The 20,406-nt window shown below is 44.2% G+C and overlaps 1 protein-coding gene across 1 annotated transcript in view; it reads left to right on the forward strand.

Moving 5' to 3' along the window:
• Window positions 1-219: 219 nt before the first annotated feature.
• The window catches only part of LOC308332278 (cadherin-22-like), a gene marked incomplete at both ends in the record, with an annotated part of 126,104 nt that continues 105,917 nt past the window's right edge, over window positions 220-20,406 (forward strand). The window contains 2 exons of the mRNA XM_080788081.1: window positions 220-312; window positions 19,864-20,158. Coding sequence (XP_080644207.1) covers window positions 220-312; window positions 19,864-20,158 — 388 coding nt within the window. The remainder of the gene's footprint in view (window positions 313-19,863; window positions 20,159-20,406) is intronic.

Below are 20,406 nucleotides of genomic sequence, written 5' to 3' on the forward strand. Positions count from 1 at the left end.
TGTATATGCACATACAAATACAAAAAAGACTATTCCTGTTTCTCTCGCACCTACATCACATGTAGAGCCCCCCCCCCTCTTAAAATGTCTCTGTGCTGGACAGTAAGAGCTTGGACAGTGTTTGCAGCGCTTGCTCTCCTTAGTTGTACTTTTTGCTGGTGTGAGGCGTCAAGGACTAGTGCTTCAGCCCCAGGAGGGAGTAGCCTGGAACAGGGCTCCATGTCCCATGAACGAGTGAAGAGAGGATGGGTGTGGAACCAGTTCTTTGTTGTGGAGGAGTACACCGGAACGGAGACCCTCTACGTAGGAAAGGTAAGGCATGTTTTCTGTGCTGGTTAAGTGCATTCACTTAACCCATTCTGACCTGAGATCAGATTCTAACACACAGAAGAATGGTGGTTCTTTAACCCATTCTGACCTGAGATCAAAATTCTAACACACAGAAGAATGGTGGTTCTTTAAGTACTGTACTTAACACATTGATTGAATTGACGTTCTGTCAAATGCAACGCCGAAGACATGCCGTGCCGAAGACATACTGTATACATGTTCGTCCGGTCTTTTCAGTGGTTTAAACAATTAATTAGAGCTGGGACTCGATAAAAAAATTAATCTAATTAATCAGAGGCTTTGTAGTTAATTAATCTTGATTAATCACATTTTAATCGCATATCAATATTTAACCCGAGAACAGTGAGAAACCTTTTTTATTCAAATGTTTTTGGTATCCCAGTGAATAGTGACTACGGGATTCCACTCATTTTCAACATTTTACTGTCATTAATATACCTTAGAGTTGTTGTGTGGATACAATAAGAAAGTCCCCCCCCATTCTGTGTTGCCTAGAAATGAGCATTTGCGCCTGTCGTAGACATGCGCAGAGCAAGTTCAGTCAGGGAACCTCAGTCAGCGCGCCGGCCGTTAATTGGGCCACCGCAGGATCAGGCTCTCATCCACATGATTCACTCAGCCAATCACACGCTCACCCAATCTCATACCGGCTACTTTAACCGAAGGTTTTGCATTCATCCTCCTGCTTGCTTGCTTGCTGCTGCTTTATTACTTGCGCAAGCAGAGCGCGCAAGTAATAATTTCGCTTGGTCTCTTCAAAGTGACAGCCAGTTTTTTTTTCAACCACATTACGTCATCACATACATATACACACCATGTACTCTGGTCCCAGCTCTCAACGATGACGTAATGTGGTATCTGGTCCCAGCAAACCAGGCACAGACTTGCATACATAAAAACGGTTGAAAAAAACTTGGCTGTCACTTTTTGGAACCAAGTAACCACAGTATACTGCTAATCAAATTACAACTACATACTCTGTATGTAGTTGTAATGTGATTTGTAATTTGTAAATCTGTGCCTGGTCTGCTGGGACCAGACTGCACAGATGACCATATCTCTTACGTCATCACTGAGAGCTAGTCATACATATACACACCATGTACTCTGGTCCCAGCTCTCAACGATGACGTAATGTGGTATCTGGTGGGACCAGATTACACAGATGACCATTTCTCTTACGTCATCACTGAGGGCTAGTCATACATATACACACCATGTACTCTGGTCCCAGCTCTCAACGATGACGTAATGTGGTATCTGGTCCCAGCAAACCAGGCACAGACTTGCATATACATAAAAACGGTTGAAAAAGACGGCTGTCACTTTTTGGCACCAAGTAACCACAGTATACTGCTAATCAAATTACAACTACATACTCTATTTAGTATAATGTATATGTATACGTATGTCTAGTCATTAGTCATTGCTGGGACGCATCGGAAAGGCTGGGACGGTGCATAGGGCGCAAAGTATGGCATTTATGGCCTACTAGATTGAGAGAGCCATTTATGGCCTACTAGTGTGCAACAAGCAAGTATGCACTCGGCAGAGTGCAGTTCTAGTTCTGACATCGGATAAGAACCCTGGTCAGCCTATATAATGTGACAACGAACATTTAATATTTGATTGAGAGAGACTGAGAAGAGGAGGAATTATACGGGTAAGAGACAGAGACACACGGACAAGGAAGAGGAAGAGAGAGGATGTTGTGCTGGGCGGTGTCCCTGAAAAGACAGCTGGTGCATCCGAAAACAGGAAAGATTTACTGTCCTGTAGTGCCAGTGGGGCACATGGTGTACTACTTTGAAAGTTTCCACGACGGAACGACCCACAACAAGGATCATATTGGTGTGCACGTCTTGAACACAGTGTCTATGGTCTGGATGAAGTTGCCTCCAGTGACAACTGGAGGCAACTTCATTCGAAAAATAATGAAACAGCCCATTGAGGTACCCTCCTTGCGTTGGGGCCACACAGCTGTGCTTATAGGTGATACAATCTACATCTGGGGGGGGATAGTGAATTGTAGGATAACGAAGGAGGAAGTCAAATGGTTTACCGTCGTTGGGGACTACCAGGACAACCTTATTTATGCATTTGATGTTGACAATCTGAGTTGGTTCAAGCCCAGGATGTCTGGGTCTATTCCAGAGGGGAGGGCAAACCACTCAGCATGTGTCTCTGGGAAGGTCATGTATATACATGGAGGACGCGTCAAGACTGGAGCAACTAATGACCTCTACAAGTTGGACACCACCATAATGCTCTGGTCTTTAATTAAAACCAGAGGCATTCCGCCGCCTGCTTCAGAGCGCCACTCTGCCACAATCATCGGGACAAAGATCTTTGTATTTGGGGGTGGAACTTACTTGAACAGCGTCAGAGTGTTTGACACAGATACCGAACTCTGGCTGAGCACGCCTTCTGCACAGCTTCTCCCAGAAGCACGCATGCGTCATGCAGCCTTTGCCTACGAAGGAGAGCTGTACATATTTGGCGGCTACAACTCTGCTCTGAATCTGTCCTTCAATGATCTGTGGAAAGTCAATCCAAAGACCTTCACATGGAAAAAGGTTGAGCCCAAGGGAGAAGGACCAGACTGGCATGGTACTAACTACTGTTCTACGGTGGGAGATCAAGTCATCATCTTTGGACACAAGACTAATACACAACCCATCTGTTATTTACAGATCTTATACTTAAGACCTAGTCTGAAGACATTGTGCAAGCTAGCAGTGATTCAGCACGGCCTGGATCATTCAGGACTCCCACACAACATCAGGTGGGAACTGGCAACGATGACAACAATTCAAGAAAAAATAAAAATAAATACATACACACGATTAATGAAAATTATAGGGGTTCATAAATAAAATAAAATAAATTGACTGTGTTCTCAAATTGTCTATGGATAGATGAACGTCAGCACTTCTGAGGAGCAGTGTTGCCAGATTGTGTCAGAGAAATAAGCAACCAGGTCTATGAAAATAATCCCAAAGGAAAGCCACTATACCAGCGGTCTGCAACCTTTTTTAAATGCAGGAGTTAAACTATTAATCTGGTGTCAGTGAGGTCAGATGTAGAGTTGATGGCCAGCTCCATATATTCAGATCTAGTATGTCAGACCATGTATGGCTATCCAGGGTTTGATGAGGTCAGTGTCGTGATCTTCATAATACTGTATCCAGGTGATGATAGTCAGCTCCGCAGATGAAGATCCATGTGTTGTACCGACTTGGTTCATTTGCAAGTGTGACTCGCGTCGCGGCAAACACACTGGTTATCATGAGACTGTCACGATATGGTCATACCGGTATATTCCCATATATGGACTTAATATTGATGTGGGGGAGTGTATGGTGTGGATTTTGGTGAATTTGTTCTTTTAGGAGGGACGTGAGAGCGACCATTGGTCACCTGAATTGGCTCCCTGGTTTCCACTGTGGGGGTTGGGTACTACTACAATTGGTCGTCCATCCATCCATCTTCAACCGCTTATCCGTAGTCTGGTCGCGGGGGCAACAGCTCCACCAGAGAGCTCCAGACTTCCCTCTCCAGAGCAACATTAGTGACTTCCTCCTGGGGGACCATAGGTGAGAGTAGGAACACTTCATGACCATAGGTGAGAGTAGGAACACTTCATGACCATAGGTGAGAGTAGGAAGGAAGATTGCTCGGTAGAGAGAGAGCTTTCCCTTCTGGCTCCACTCTCTTTTCGTCACAACAGTGCGGTACAGCGACTGCATTCCCTACCCGGACTGCACAATCCACCGGTTTCCTGCTGAGAACCATGGCCTCAGATTTGGAGACGCTGATCCTCATCCCAGCCGCCATACACTCGGCTGCGAACCGGTCCAGTGAGAGCTGAAGGTCTTGGACCGATGGTGCCATCAGGACCACATCATCTGAGCAGTGATTCAACCCGAACACCCTCTCCGCCACGACTACGCCTTGAGATCCTGTCCATGAAAATCACAAACAGGATAGGTGACAAAGCGCAGCCCTGGCGAAGGCCAAACCCCACCGGAAACAAATCCGACTTACTCCCGAGCACACGGACACAGCTCTCACTTTGGGTGTACAATTGGTCGTAAGTTTTGAAAATGTTCTGTTCCCGTCATGGCTACGGAGGCTGAGCTACAAGAGCTCAGGGACCTGGTAGCGCAGCAGGGCAGCTAACAGTTCGCTGAGGCAGGAACAGAGAGATGACCAACCAGGCAGTAGTAATATTGTCTCCTCTGAGGTGTCAGTCCAATCCATTTTGGCAGCCAAATAATAAATTATATGGGGTTTGTAGCTGTAGCTAATTTCAATGTTATGTTGAAAAACGAGTAGGTAAAATGGATTTGTGTTGGTTCAATTTAGTGGTTATTACTGTGACTTGGTGTGAATACCGTCATTTGTGTCAAAGAAGAACATTATAAGCTCAATGTGTTATTCTGATATAATTTGGCTTCATGGTATATTTACAGTGCTGTGAAAATTGGCATTGTTTTAAATGCATGTCAGTGGTACAGTATGTGTTTTGAGTGACATCGGATAAGAACCCTGGTCAGCCTATATAATGTGACAACGAACATTTAAAATTGAGATTGATTAAGAGAGACTGAGAAGAGGAGGAATTATACGGGTAAGAGACAGAGACACACGGACAAGGAAGAGGAAGAGAGAGGATGTTGTGCTGGGCGGTGTCCCTGAAAATACCGCTGGTGCATCCGAAAACAGGACAGATTTACTTCCTTATTTCATATTTATGGCCTGACTAAACTGTTTCTTTACTCTACTAGCCCTTACTCGTTGTGGCCGGTGGGGGTACTGCGCCATGGGTGCGTTTTCGCATTTTTAATTCACTAATAAATTCATTATTAATTTATAATTTGTTGAATTGAAAAAAGGGCTTCGTTAAGACCTCCATATTATTATGGTCAATGCCTGTGTGAAAAGTGGGAGTGATTGGTGCAGGCGGTGAGGAGCTACGGCAGTGTTTCTGACACACATTCAGACATTTGGTTAATTATAGTATGATGATGATGATATCTAAATCTCCCTGGTTTTGATCAAAACAGCAATGTGTTCTGTGCTCATTTCTGACTTAACCAATCATCTTGTTTGGAATATTAACGCTTCTAGAGAGAGGTCAGATGAGACAGTGCGGAATATTATGCCTCCCGGTGTTGGGGGGGGGGGGGGGTAATGGAAGGCGGGGCTTTTCAGAGTAACATCTGCCCAACCTGCTTGACACTATAGCGCCATAATTTTTGAAGAATTCTGCCGCATTCAAGGTGTTAAATGCAGGAGTTAAACTATTAATCTGGTCTCAGTGAGGTCAGATGTAGAGTTGATGGCCGCTCCATATATTCAGATCTAGTATGTCAGACCATGTATGGCTATCCAGGGTTTGATGAGGTCAGTGTTGTGATCTTCATAATACTGTATCCAGGTGATGATAGTCAGCTCCGCAGATGAAGATCCATGTGTTGTACCGACTTGGTTCATTTTGCAAGTGTGACTCGTGTCGCGGCAACCACACTGGTTATCATGAGACTGTCACGATGTGGTCATACCGGTATATTCCCATATATGGGCTTAATATTGATGACATCAGGGATGTCCATATATGGGCATTCCCAGCCGATGCCCTAATACAATGGCATTTTGGGTGGATTTGTTGTTTTCCAGTGTGAAGCAAAGCAGCAGTGTGGTGGTGGTGGGACGACGTGAGAGCGACCATTGGTCACCTGAATTGGCTCCCTGGTTTCCACTGCGGGGGTTTGGGTACTACTACAATTGGTCGTACATTTAGAAAATGTTCTGTTCCCGTCATGGCTACGGAGGCTCAGAGCTCAGGGACCTGGTAGCGCAGCTAAGGGCAGATAACAGTTCGCTGAGGCAGGAACAGAGAGATGCACAACCAGGTAGTAGTACTATTGTCTCCTCTGAGGTGTCAGTCCCATCCACTTTGGCACCACCAAGTGCCAAATAATAAATGATATGAAGGTTTGTAGCTGTAGCTAATTTCAATGTTATGTCGAAAAACGAGTAGGTAAAATTGCTTTGTGTTGGTTAAATTTAGTGGTTTATGGTTATTACTGTGACTTGGTGTGAATACCGTAATTTGTGTCAAAGCAGAACATTAGAAGCTCAATGTGTTATTCTGATATAATTTGGCTTCATGGAATATTTACAGTAGGCCTACTGTGCAAATTGGCATTGTTTTAAATGCATGTCAGTGTTACAGTATGTGTTATGAGTCACATCGGATAAGAACCCTGGTCAGCCTATATAATGTGACAACGAACATTTAAAATGTGATTGAGAGAGACTGAGAAGAGGAGGAATTATACGGGTAAGAGACAGAGACACACGGACAAGGAAGAGGAAGAGAGAGGATGTTGTGCTGGGCGGTGTCCCTGAAAATACCGCTGGTGCATCCGAAAACAGGACAGATTTACTGTCCTGCAGTGCCAGTGGGGCACATGGTGTACTACTTTGGAAGGTTCCACCACGGAACGACCCACAACAAGGATCATATTGGTGTGCACGTCTTGAACACAGTGTCTATGGTCTGGATGAAGTTGCCTCCTGTGACAACTGGAGGCAACTTAATTCGAAAAATAATGAAACAGCCCATTGAGGTCCCCTCCTCGCGTTGGGGCCACACAGCTGTGCTTATAGGGGATACAATCTACATCTGGGGGATGATAGAGTGCAGTTCTAGTTGTATACTGTGCGCTGCTGTATACAAAGTGCTCACCCACCTCCACTCCAGCTTCCACCTGTCGTTTTGGATCTACTGTTTAGGTACGGGGGATTCAGAGTCCCTATGGTCGGGACTGATGCGCTTGACCTGAGTACCTAAAAAGCAGATCCAATACCATATCGCCAAACCATAATAAATATATTGCATTGATTATCCTATATTCAATAAATATATATATTACATCCTCCTTGAGTTGTCTGACTGAACTGGAGGTCTGAAAAAAAAATCTGTCACAAAAATGTACTTCATAATGTTACTGTTTTTTTTTCAGACCTTCAGTTCTATAGGCAACACAGAATGGGGGGGACTTTTTATTATTTCCAGTGCACACAACAAGAAAAATGCGTTTTATCCCAACAGTGATATATAGGCAGATGATATATATATACTGTATAGGCAGCAAGTGCCTATATAAAGTGTCTTCAGTGTGTATATGAATACTCAAATGTGCTTTACATGGCTGGGCATGAGAAAACAAATAAAAACTACTTTATTATGGGGGAAACAAAAAGGTAATTTATCTGTAGTTAATCGCGATTAATTTTTCTGTAGTTAATTAATCTTGATTAACGCGTTAAAGTCCCGGCCCTACAATGAATACATTTTCTTTATCAGTTTAAAAATCACACCAGTGTGAAGTGAGGGGCGCTCTTATCATCGTACGTCCTCATCGTCTATCTGCTCAGACACTATGATGTAAAATTGTCCATTCATTGTCAATTGGAATTCAATGTTTGTGTAGGACAGTGTTGTTTTTGTCGACTAAAACTAAGACGAAATTTTTCACTGACAAAGACTAAATGGAAACTAAATGAAAACTAAGCTATGATGACTAAAACTAAGACTAAATATACTGACAATTTCGTCAACAAATAAAAACTAGACCAAAATGTTAGGAAGGGACTATAGTGGACAAGAGATCCAGTATAAGTAATTTTACACTTGGTTGGATGCTGAAAATAGCTGATCTACAAGCTCACAACCCGTTGCAGTGCGACACGTTGTGAGCTTGTAGATCGGCTATTTTAAAGTGTAAAATCAGTCATTACAACGGCATCAAGGCCCGCCAAAGCACATTTTAGTCGACAAAATCAAATGTACAGTCGACTAAAATCTTATGACATTTAGTCGACTAAAACTACACTAACACTAAGAAATTCCAGGTGACTAAAATGTGACTAAAACTAATTTAAAACTTGCTGCCAAAAACAACACTGGTCTAGGACAAAGCTTGTGGACAGACACCAAATGTCAAACTGGCCCCCTCCATTGAGACCTTTAAATCCCACCTAAAGACCCACCTCTACACCTTGGCTTTTAACCCAGGTTGAGTTTCCATGGTCCATGTTTTGTGTTTTGTTTGGTATCTGTTTTGTATTTCTTCGTATGTTTGCTGTTGTTCTCTGTGTTTAGCTACAGTGCATTTAGTTTTGTTCTTCTGTACGGCACTTTGTAAACCTCTGAGTTGTAAAATGTGCTTTATAAATAAAGTGGATCGGATCGGATAGTAAAACAGCCAGAGACACACAAAGCTCTGTATAGGAGTGGTTCAAAAAGCGCTTTGGACAAAACCTCTTAACTCCATTGGACCCTCAAACTGTCTGCTAAAGCAACTCCACCACTGTCAGCCAATGTCCTGAGTGTGACATTAGTGTGACATTTTCCTAATGGATAATGAATGCATGTCAAACCACAGCTGACTGCCGTATTTTCAATTTGGGAATGTTCGCCGAACCCTTGTCTCTCCTCGTTGGCGTCTCGGTCATGAGACTCGATGAGCTCATGATGAGACTGGACGGCATGTATGATTCAGTTGGCTTATATTTGACGTGATGTGAAAAGATGGAGTATTGAAGCCGACAGAGACCCAGACACGCGTATGAGTCCCAGTCGCGCGCGTGCCGATCTTGTGGGCGTTCGTTGTACGTTTTTCGACTATGGGCGTGGCAACTGTGCGCTGGCAGCATTCATGCGTACATTTGTAATTCTCTGCATTGTTACAGAATGCATGTTGGTGATGTGCTCCACAGCAGGCTGGGCGTTTCTAATTACACCCCTGGTGATTCTTTTTGTCTGCCGCTTGCATGGCATTCCTGCTGGGGAGGCGTGAGGACCACATAGCCAGCAGGCACAACTATCAGTCTGAGGCGCCAGTCACATCTATCAGACAAGCGTCTTATCAATGTTTTATGGTTTCATCTGTCTTGTCGTTTGTCGCATCAATTGACCACAATGCTTTGCGGAATCTGGGCGGTGCGTGGGCGGTGCGAGGACATGCGGAAACAGATCCACGTGTTGCCCCTGTTGTTGTCCTTACGCTGTTAGCTGCGGGACACAGTAGCTAGTAGCTTGTTGGTTGTGTCAACGTGTTGCGTCTCCACTTTATCAGTACCACTACCACAGTAGGTGCCAAGTCTGGCACTGATTCTGTGTGTATGTATATAGCCTCCAGGTACGCAGACTAAGCATGGCATCATTGTGGAAAATTAATATTTTCTGTTAGCAACGACTCCATTATTTTTAATAAAGCGCATCCATTTTACCACAACACACGACTTGCTGCATTTCAGGCTGTTAGCCATGACGCAGACGTCGATGCAGGCTATAGGCGAAATATAGGATAAGAGATGACATGCGTCTCCAAGTTGGAGCCTATAGTTGCGCCTGGGCGCACGGCTCTCTCCTATCTGCAGTCCGACCGTTCAGCGTTACTTCAGGAGAGGAGACGACACCTCGATGTTAATGTTATTAAAAAAAGAGAGAAAAAAAAGGTGGGGAATCATATTTGAACCATAATCTGAAGTAGGCCTAATGTACAGTAGGCCCATTGGGCATAGCCAACACGGCACATCATTATCACATCTACATTTATCCTTCAACATTTCATGCCCAAAATGATAGTTTGGGAGCAGTTGCATTTTCAGAAATATAAGTCATGGCTACGACTGTTTCATAATATCCAGTCCAATGCGCACTGCCCATGCGAACGGAAAACATGTTCATTCATATTAACAGTTTTATTTTATTTTAACAACCAAATCATATGGAATGGTTTGAAGTAGGCCTTCATTTATAATGTCGCATCCTCTGTGTAAAGCACTGATGTCCTTTTATATCGTTGGTCCGTGCAGTCAGACGGATAACTATTGATTATGGGTCGGGTGGAATAACAAACTGATACGAGGTGGAACGAGAGATCTGAACGGAGTCGACGCGACACCTGAATTATATAAGCATTAGGCTATATAGACCAGAGCTAGGTTAGGAGTGAATGATAAAATGCATGCACCTTGAATTATAACGTTTGTTTTAATTTTCTGTTCGGCCACGACGGGCAGGGATTATATTTTCCTGTTGAATTGCTTACTGGAACAGACCAAACTACTTTACTTAACAATAAAATCATTTTCGTAACGAAAGTGCATAGGCTCTTTCCTCTTCCGTGTCTGCACTATGCAGAAAAAAAACAACAGACTCAGAGTGTGAAAAGACCGCCCAGTGCAGCGTAACAAACGGACCTTCTCTCCTATTGGTTGGCGGGTAAACCCAACCCTTTTTGTCTTGTCTGAGGTGCCGCCCTGTTCTTCAGCTTGTCGCCTACAAAATGTTTTGTGTCTTGTGTCTTGCCCCCCCCCCCCCCATGAAACACGTTTGTCTGATGAAACCACGTGACTCCCATTAGAAATGCATTGGGAGCTGTCTTGTCTGATGCTTTTCATCAGACAACCATAAGACGCTTGTCTGATAGATGTGACTGCGGCCTGAGGGGGAGACAGTGAGGTGCATATACATACAGAGACGCTGTGAGACAAGCATACAGACAGACAGACAGACAGATCTAGCAGGTCTAGCTTTCGCCACAACAGAGCTGTCAATGTTATTTTGCATGGCTGTGTTGTTGAACGTCGAGAAAGTTATACGACTGACGCACCCAGGTGATGGCAATATTACTAATGACCGTAGGCATATTCTTACCGTGCAACACAGCAGGGGGAAGGGGGGGGACGGACATAAATGCTTTTATTAATATAATTACCCAGAGTTATTGTTCTCCAAGGTACCAGGGCACGGGCCAAGAATATTAATACAGTGTGAGAGAGGGAGAGAGAGAGAGAGAGAGAGAGAGTGCACACACAATCACACACAAGTATGAAATGCATGCGTCACGCCTCCGACAATCTCTGTCCATTTACAACAAGCGTTTTTTTTTTTTTTTCACCGTGTTTATTATTTCACTCCAACTGGGCAACGTTGCCAAGCCTGTCTGTCTCACACTACGGCCACCATTACTCTGCTAATAGAATATGATTTCCCAGTAAACGCTCACTCGTTTCAGTACGTTCAGTACATTTGGATAATGAATCCTGTTGGACCGAACTGCTCCCACGACTCTCACTTTCCCCCCCTGTCTACTTCCCTAATGTGCTCCGTGACAAATGCAGAGAGAGGTATATAGGCATTATGAAATGTATGGGAATGTCATTTTGCTGAGATACGGCGATGTCGTTCCCAGTCACGTCGTCAGAGATAAAAGGGCCACTTCACCCCTTTTGCAACCAGATCTTATTTTAATGATATTTGGGGACACAAGAAACACTTTCCTTGGTTTTTATGTGTTTAAGATATTTTAGTATTTCAAATGTATGATGACTCGTCAGGCATTGATCTCACTTCCTTCCTGGACTACATCGTCTCAGTCGGACAAACCTGCACAGACACCATGACCAAAGCAATATGGTCATTGTAGTAATCCAGCAATCCAGTCCCCTAGTCAAAACACGCAGACTTGATTATTTTTCTGACCATATAGAGTTCAAATTTCAAATTGTGCTACTGTTATCTACTGTGAATACTATTAACATTGAGTGACTGTAGTTTCTTCCAGAGGTGAAATGCTCCTTTAAAGCTCACTTTTCAAGAAGCTGTTCTTGAGTTGCAGGAGGACTATAGGTTAAGGTTAGGGAAAATGTTAAAGTGTGTCTTGTCTGTGTCACAGCAGGCAGTCTACCGGTATGTATTGAAGGGGTTGAAGGTTTGTTGTGCTTTATGTATTGGCCTGTATAGCCCTCCAGCCAGTATTGACTTGTTCTGGCTTGACGTCCTTATTTCATCTTTGTCTGAATAGAAGAAAAAAAAAGAAAGAACCATTTCCCTGTCTTTCCTTTCTGTCAATCCTCTGTAGGTTATTGCTTTTTTTTCCTACCTCAAGTAAGAAAACCTTGACACATACTGTGGTTAATACTGTATGACATTGGGTCCTATGAGATGCGTTTCTCAGTGTAGCCCAGTTCAGAAGCTTCAGGCTGTATTTGGGTGGATATAGCCTGGTTAACGGGGCTGAGTCGGCTCAATCGAACGTCACAACGTTCGCCACGGCAGCTTGCTCGCTTTAGCTCACTCTGTGGTGTCTCTCATTGCTCAATTCCGCTTCAGACGGCACCCCTCTGTCTATAGGGCGGTTAAAATGGGGAGGATTTCTGTGTAATATGTACGGATTGGGGGTTTTCTAGTAGTGTATGTATGGATGTCAATCCGCGTTTGGGTGAGACTGGGTTGGCTATGGATGTCCACATGGATGGTAAGCAGACCATAGGCAGACATCTGTCTAGGCAGATGGTCTGTGGTCTGTGCAGCAATATACCGTAGGTCTTTCTTGGGTCCATGCATACCTGTCTGTGTGACCTGTCCATGAGAACTGTCTGTGTGACCTGTCTGTGTGACCTGTCCATGAGAACTGTCTGTGTGACCTGTCCATGAGAACTGTCTGTGTGACCTGTCTGTGTGACCTGTCCATGAGAACTGTCTGTGTGAACTGTCCATGAGAACTGTCTGTGTGACCTGTCCATGAGAACTGTCTGTGTGACCTGTCCATGAGAACTGTCTGCTCTTTGAGCTGTGCTCAACTTGATTAGACTTCCATCTCCACTCCACGGTGCTTTGCCGATGGGATTGCTCTTATTGGCAAATACACATGATATGTATTTACCTCTTCTTCTTCTGTCGTATGTCCTTAGACCTTCCGTTGCAGCAAGCCAGTCCAGTGTGTCATTGTCTAGGTCAATTAGCCCACGGTCGCCATTTGGTGGCCGGTATATAGGGCAGCTGGTCAGCACATGTTCAACAGTCTGTAATGGGTCCCCACTTTCGCAGTGGGCACTGTCTGTGAGACCCCACTTCTGCACCAAAGCGTCCCACACCCGTCCTCAGGCGGTTGAGGGTTGTCCACTCCTTGCGGGGGAGGTGCTGGCCAGGAACATCTGTGGGATCCTCGATGTAGTGGTGAAGCCTGGATGGTTCTGCTGCCTTCCACTGGTCCCTCCATCTTGCCTTCACCCAGGGAGCCTTGGAGGTGTCGGCTGGTGTTGTACGGAGCAGTTCCTGGGCCTGTGTGGCAAAGGGCCGCCGGGACTTGAGACGCATGCGCTGTGGTGTCTCTGTGACGACCTTGTGGAGGAGGTGGGCTTCGCTCAGCTGAGCCTTCCGAGCAAGGGCCAGTGTGGCTGCTTCTCGCCTGACCTCTGCGGGGGCGATTCCAGCAAGGACTGGCAGTTGGTTGGTTGGAGTGTATTTACCTCGATATGCTGTCTGTCATTATGTATATGTATATACTGTACCTCATACCTCGATGAAGGTACATTTCTTATATATACGTATATTGCAGCCATACAAGCATTTAAACACGTCTGTTTGAATTAGAATATATACATATTTGAAAGTCAAACAGAGATGTCCAACTGGCTTTTGCCTTTGCCAACTAAAATGTCCTGTATAAATAGCAATGGACGAGTGTGAATCTTGCAATTAGGAATGGGCATGGACATCAGTGTTCGCTGAACATATAGAGATTAGAGACATATTTTTCTTCAGTTACTGGGTGTGATGATATCGCAGTCTTTGATGGCAAATCTGTTTCCGTGTGCATGTGCATGCGTCTCACACACACACACACACACACACACACACACACACACACACAAACACGTGAGCGCACGCAAGCCTTCTTCAGTAATTCTCCTCGCCGTAATGATCCAAGCTATAATTAGTCAAATCTCGGTCACATTATCAAAGAGGTACAAAGTGGCTTTAGAACGGATGAAGGGAAAGTGCACGGCCGTTGGGCATGAAGGGCTTTCCCCGATCCACATCTCCTGGAAAGATGAGAGCGGAATTTAGGTTGCTCTGATTTGTTATCTTTCAAATAACGGTATTGTTAGTGTTATTACCTCTTGATGTTTCTTGCCTGGCTCCTGCTCTCTCTCTCTCTCTCTCTCTCTCTGCCTTCCTCATATGGACGGACCAGCCTGTTCTTTCTGTCTGAGGTTCCACATTTTCTCCTTTGTGCCAATCGCCATGCCCCGTATTCTTTCTCGTAATCTCTCCTCTTTTGTCTTGTGCTCTCGCTTCACTGCCACTTTCTTGCCTTTTACATCTCAGTCTCCCGAGTTCAACGTGCCCGTTCCCTTCCATCTCTGCACCTGTCGTGTCTCTGATACAGTCACCTCGTTAGCACCGTTGGCAGTTAAGATCAGAGAGCTTGACAAGCACAGCAGTGAAATGTGGCAGAGATACTCCTGATTACACAGACTTAACTTATAAGACGGCCAATTTGCCTTCACTCTGAGACCCTGTAAACCCACAGATTCAGTGTAAACTGCATTCTGCTGAATCCATATGAAATAAACAGTATCATTCTTCTCTTCTCTTCTCTTCTCTTCTCTTCTCTTCTCTTCTCTTCTCTTCTCTTCTCTTCTCTTCTCTTCTCTTCTCTTCTCTTCTCTTCTCTTCTCTTCTCTTCTCTTCTCTTCTCTTCTCCTCTCCTCTCCTCTCTTCTCTTCTCTTCTCTTCTTGTTTCTTTTCCTATCATCAAGTAGCTTTTAGCTAATAAGACTTTCTGTCCGGTACCTTTAAATCCGGGAACCCCTTTTGGAGTTGCTATTCATGTGTACAGTATATAGCAGCAAACTGTGCATTTTTTGAATAAAGTTTTCCAGAAAACTTTTGGTCAGGATTTAGAAGGCGTCTTTAGAATCTGCCTCAGGTCTAAATGGGTTAAATGGGATACATGTAGAACCGATAGTTCTACATGTGTCTGCTATAAGTTTTAATTTAAAATAGTCATGGCATGTTTGGGGCTGAAGTACCAAATTAACCAAACATTGTATAATGTGCTGCTAGTATGTCCAATATCGTATCTCTTTCTTTTAATGTTAAAGGTAGAGTAAGTGATTTCACTCAAAAAACCTTAGGTTTCGTTTTTGCCTTGGGACCCAAGCTTTCATCCAATCAGGATACAGAACCAAAAACTAAACCTAAGGTTTTTTGACCCCCATGGGTTAACTGGGGACAGGGAGGAACTCCTTATATGGTCAGCACACTCTATAGTAGAGAGGATTATCACAACAAAACAAAAAAATAAGTGATATTTGAATTAAGTGAAATCACTGAATATACCTTTAAAACAGATCATAAAAGCAAGGCTTGTTAGTCGTCTTCCTAACAACCCATGAAGTGAAGCATTTTTTGTTATAGTTATAGAGACTGAGACACTTGAGAACAGGTTAATACAGAGGCAGAGGCTGTGTGTTTGCAGACGTGTGTTAATGCATGCGTGCGCACAACTATTCCGGCTCCCATTAAGACTCCCACCTCTGCACGCAGTGTCCAATTTTGGCAATTTTCTTGGCTTTGTAGTAGGCTGTGTTTTGATTGCTGCTATTCAAAACATAAAATTAGCTTTCAAACACAACCCTTTCCAAGTCTGAGAAAGGCCATATCTAATGCATCCAAGTTCAGGCTGGTCCCATGCCATATACTACTATACTTCATAAAGAAGATTATGTGAAATTTCAGCAAAACCCCCACGGGAAGAGAAAAAAGGTCAATTCATAATATCAATGAATTTAGCGATCCCTATTTTGGTCATTTTTTTGCGTTCTGGTATTTAAGAAACGGCCCTTGTCTAACATCTCTGCTTTGGAGCTTGGCTCTGCTAAATGCTGTGATATTTCCACCTCCTGGTACTGGAGAGTTATATTCAAGACTGTAGTGACAGTCTTTACATTGTGTGTTAGTTCAACTTTTACTGGAGACGTGAAGCGACGCAGAGATGGTCTGAGCAGCCGCCGTTCGTTCAATTTTCGGTCGGTGTTGGACGACACGTGGCAGCCAAGTCTATGGACTTTTAATGTTTGGTTACAGCACCTTACATTTTACACAATGCTGACCTTACATTTACATGTAACTAATGGTTCTGTTTGAACTCAATTCACCTACTACTCTGACGGCTGAACGGTCAGGGTGACCGTGTTTCATTCCATTTCATTGGCCACTCTCTCCCCCATCTATTCTAATGATCTTCACACCTCTTCCACCCGCCGACGACTTGCCATTGTCTTCTAAATGTTACATTCCAACTAATTCAAGGCAGCGGGCACCATTTCAACTCAACAGGACAACTCAACTTTTAATTTTAATTTTCAGTTTACCAAACCCACAAGTTATTGACGGTGACTTGAGAGCGTTCTAGTGAATAGCCTATACCCATGCGCAGCGCGAGGTAATTAACGCCAGCTGTCTGCAAATTATTTGGTCTTTGATTAACGGATTATATAAAAAGTATTTTTGGGACAAAATAAAGGAAGAAAAAAAGCGACCGGATTTGACATCATTTCTCAAGTTGAGCGTCTTTCTCTGACACAACAAACACAGACAACATTTAGAGGTGGGCACTGGGTCTGGGTTGAAGTATAGCCTAATTTACAACACTGTCGGACTTTGTTTTGAGCCAATAAAATACCACGCCAGAGCCAGGCGCATTGATCAGAGTCCGCCGAAATACGAGATTGTCATTTTGTCATGTTGTCATTTTTATATAGGCCTAGAGGGGGAAACATTATAGGCTACACGTGTATAGGTAAGGGCGCATCGATGTAACGGGTTTCAAATTAATATATAGATTGATTGTGGCAGCGGAGACTCGGAGAGGTGCGCATGAGAGAAAAGGAGAGGAGCCGTGCGTGCAGGCAGGCAGAGACATCAAGTGGGTACTTGCGGAAAAGTTTCTGAGGGGAGAGAAACAGAAGCATTCATCACACAACAGAATCATCAACACACACACACACACACACACACACTCTCACACACACACACACACACACACACACACACACACACACACTGTGTGTTAGTGTGTGTGAGTGTGTGTGCGCCACACAATTCTTCAATGTAGTATTTTTGTTTGTGTGGGCATGTTTAATGGAATTAATGTGATTTAAATAGACATGAAAGTAATTTCATGTTTTTATATTGAGAATCAAAGACAGTGAGCCAGAAAGATACAGTAGGCCTACACACTTCCCTGGTACATCTTGAAAAGAAAAGCTCTTATGTCAGGCTACTGTTCATAGACTATAGTTCCGCATTCAACACTCTTGTACCATCTAAATTAGTGTTGAAACTCCATCTGTAATTGGCTATTTGATTTTCTGACAGGCAGGCCCCAGTGTGTACGCATATAGGAGAGAGATGCTCATCCACAATTCTCACCAGAACTGGTGCGCCCTAAGTCTGCTGCCTCAGTCCTCTGTTGTACAGTTTGTTTACGTTTGATTGTGTCGCCAGATGTGGGAATAACAGCATAATTAAATTTGCGGATGATACCACAGTGATCGGACTAATAACCGACGGTGATGAGAGGGCCTATAGGAGGGAGATAGAGGATCTAACTCTATGGTGCGATAACAACAACCTCTCACTTAACACCAATAAGACCAAAGAAATCACTGTAGACTTTAGGAAGTCCAAAGGTATCCACACCCCCATTTCCATCAAAGGGTCATCTGTCGACATAGTTGATAACTTTAAATTCCTGGGCATACACATCACAGACACATTCACATGGTCACTCAACAACGAGTAAAGGACTAGTGAACTTTTATCGCTGTATAATTGAAAGTGTCTTAACTGGCTGTATCACAGTGTGGTACGGTAACATAACCGCTCAGGACTGCTTGTAACAGTTTGCAGAGGACCGTTAATTAACAGCAGCTAAAACCATTGGCAGCACAGAATTACCCAGTCTACACAAGATCTACACCACTCGTTGTATGAAAAAAGCCCACAACATCATTAAAGACACCAGCCATCCCGCAAATACCCTGTTCAAACCACTCCCTTCCAAAAAACGCTACCAGAGCATCAAATCTCGCACCACCCGTCTCAGTAACAGTTTCTACCCCCAGGCAGTCAGGCTGCTGAACAGCTGACCTTGAACTGTATTGCACTGTTTTGTCACTTCACTTTCTTGCACTTCTTTTTCTTGCACTATAGATGTTTGTTTATGTCCTGTGTGTGTAAGACTGAGAGTGCTCTGAGCAAAATAATTTTCATTGTATTTATACTCTGTATCTATACACATGACAAATAAACCTGAACCTGAACCAGTACGTAAACAGTGATACATCTCCAGTCACACTTTCATTGGATAACTTTCTCTCCCTCTCTCTCTTTCTCTCTCTCTCTCTATTTCTCAGCTCTAGAAACTCAAGCTTATTTCATTATCACTGAAATATTTATGGCGCCAAAAGTGTATACTTTCTCTGTTCATTTATTTGACTTCGGAATGGAGAGAAAAGGCAAAGAAAGGCCAATAAAAAAAGGTTGGGGCAAAAGGAGGAGCGAAGCAATATGGATGGAGGCACGTGCTTGCATTATTCTGCGGTTTTACCACAAATACTTAATGAAACCCCCCGTGAGGGTGATAGAAGCCTGTATTTAATTAAGCCTTTATATATTCACCAGGAAGGCTGGGGTGATCTCTACCGTGTGTGTGTGTGTGTGTGTGTGTGTGTGTGTGTGTGTGTGTGTGTGTGTGTGTGTGTGTGTGTGTGTGTGTGTGTGTGTGTGTGTGTGTGTGTGTGTGTGTGTGTGTGTGTGTGTGTGTGTGTGTGTGTGCGTGCGTGTGTGTGTGTGTGTGTGCATGTGCGTGCGTGTGCGAGAGAGAGAGAGGGGGGGGGGGAGGTGATTGGGAATAAAGATAAATGAGAGTGAAAGATGAACAGAGGAGTGAATGTGTGTGAGACAGGAAAGAATGAGAGAGAGAGGAAGAGAGAGAGAGACCGAGAGAGAGAGAGAGAGAGAGAGAGAGAGAGTGCCTGCAGACCCCATGAGCTTTGTAAAGACCCAAAGGGGAGGTTGGGGCTGCTCTCGTCGCAGCTTCCAGAATGTCTTCTAATCACATTAGGGGAGAAGCTCTGATTTATATGGGCTCTTTAAGTTCACTTTTCAACCTCGGCGCCTACACTTCCCCACCTTTAACAATCTCTGAAATGACTTTGATCTCCTAATTTGGGCATCATACAGTAAGTATCCTGTGAAGGACATGCCGTGTGAAGACGGTGTAAATCATCATAGGAACTGCTGTCTTTTTCCCCTTTTCTTCATGGCAGTGTGATGATGGCTGGCCCAGGGGGAGTTGAGAATGGACCTTAAGCTGCATTGGCTGCTGGGAAATAGATGAGAAAATGGAGGTGGAGGAGAGCACGCTGAGTCGTACGCCTGTTTCACTCCATTGATATGGGCCAGTGCTGTTATGATGGATTTCAACCTTTTGAAGAATCCCTCCAGGAAATACAAAATAATTACTTTAATAAGCTGAAGCCAGATAAAGTAATGTCATGTAATTTTTTGCATTGAAAACAAAACAAACAAAGAAAAGCAAAGTTTTAAATAACATTTGCATCCATTGTCAGATCCACACAGACTCGGATGAGGGCGAGGGGAACATCAAGTACACCGTCTCCGGGGAGGGAGCGGGCACCATCTTCATCATCGACGAGCTGACGGGAGACATCCACGCCACGGAGCGGCTGGACCGCGAGGAGAAGGCCTTCTACACTCTGCGCGCGCAGGCCCGAGACCGGCTCTCTGACGACCCGCTGGAACCCGAGTCCGAGTTCGTCATCAAGGTCCAGGACATCAACGACAGCGAGCCCAAGTTCCTGGAAGGACCGTACATCGGCAGCGTGCCTGAACTATCGCCGATAGGTAAGTACGATGATTTGTCTTCATGTTCTCCTGGAGCGGTTCCAAAAATTACATGTGGTATTATGTGCTATTGTGTGCGTGCATGGGACAATACTGTCAGTGCAGATGCGTGCGTGCGTGCGAGCGAGCGAGCGACACCCAGATGCAGGACTAAATGGAATGGCTCTTCGCTGCCTGATTATAATTAATTCCTGCTTCTTCAGCATGATCCAGACCATGAGCGTTTCTGCCTACACTGCTTTCTTTTT

Source organism: Protomyctophum bolini, assembly GCF_963924005.1.
Source record: "Protomyctophum bolini genome assembly, chromosome: 2".
NCBI lineage: Eukaryota > Metazoa > Chordata > Actinopteri > Myctophiformes > Myctophidae > Protomyctophum > Protomyctophum bolini.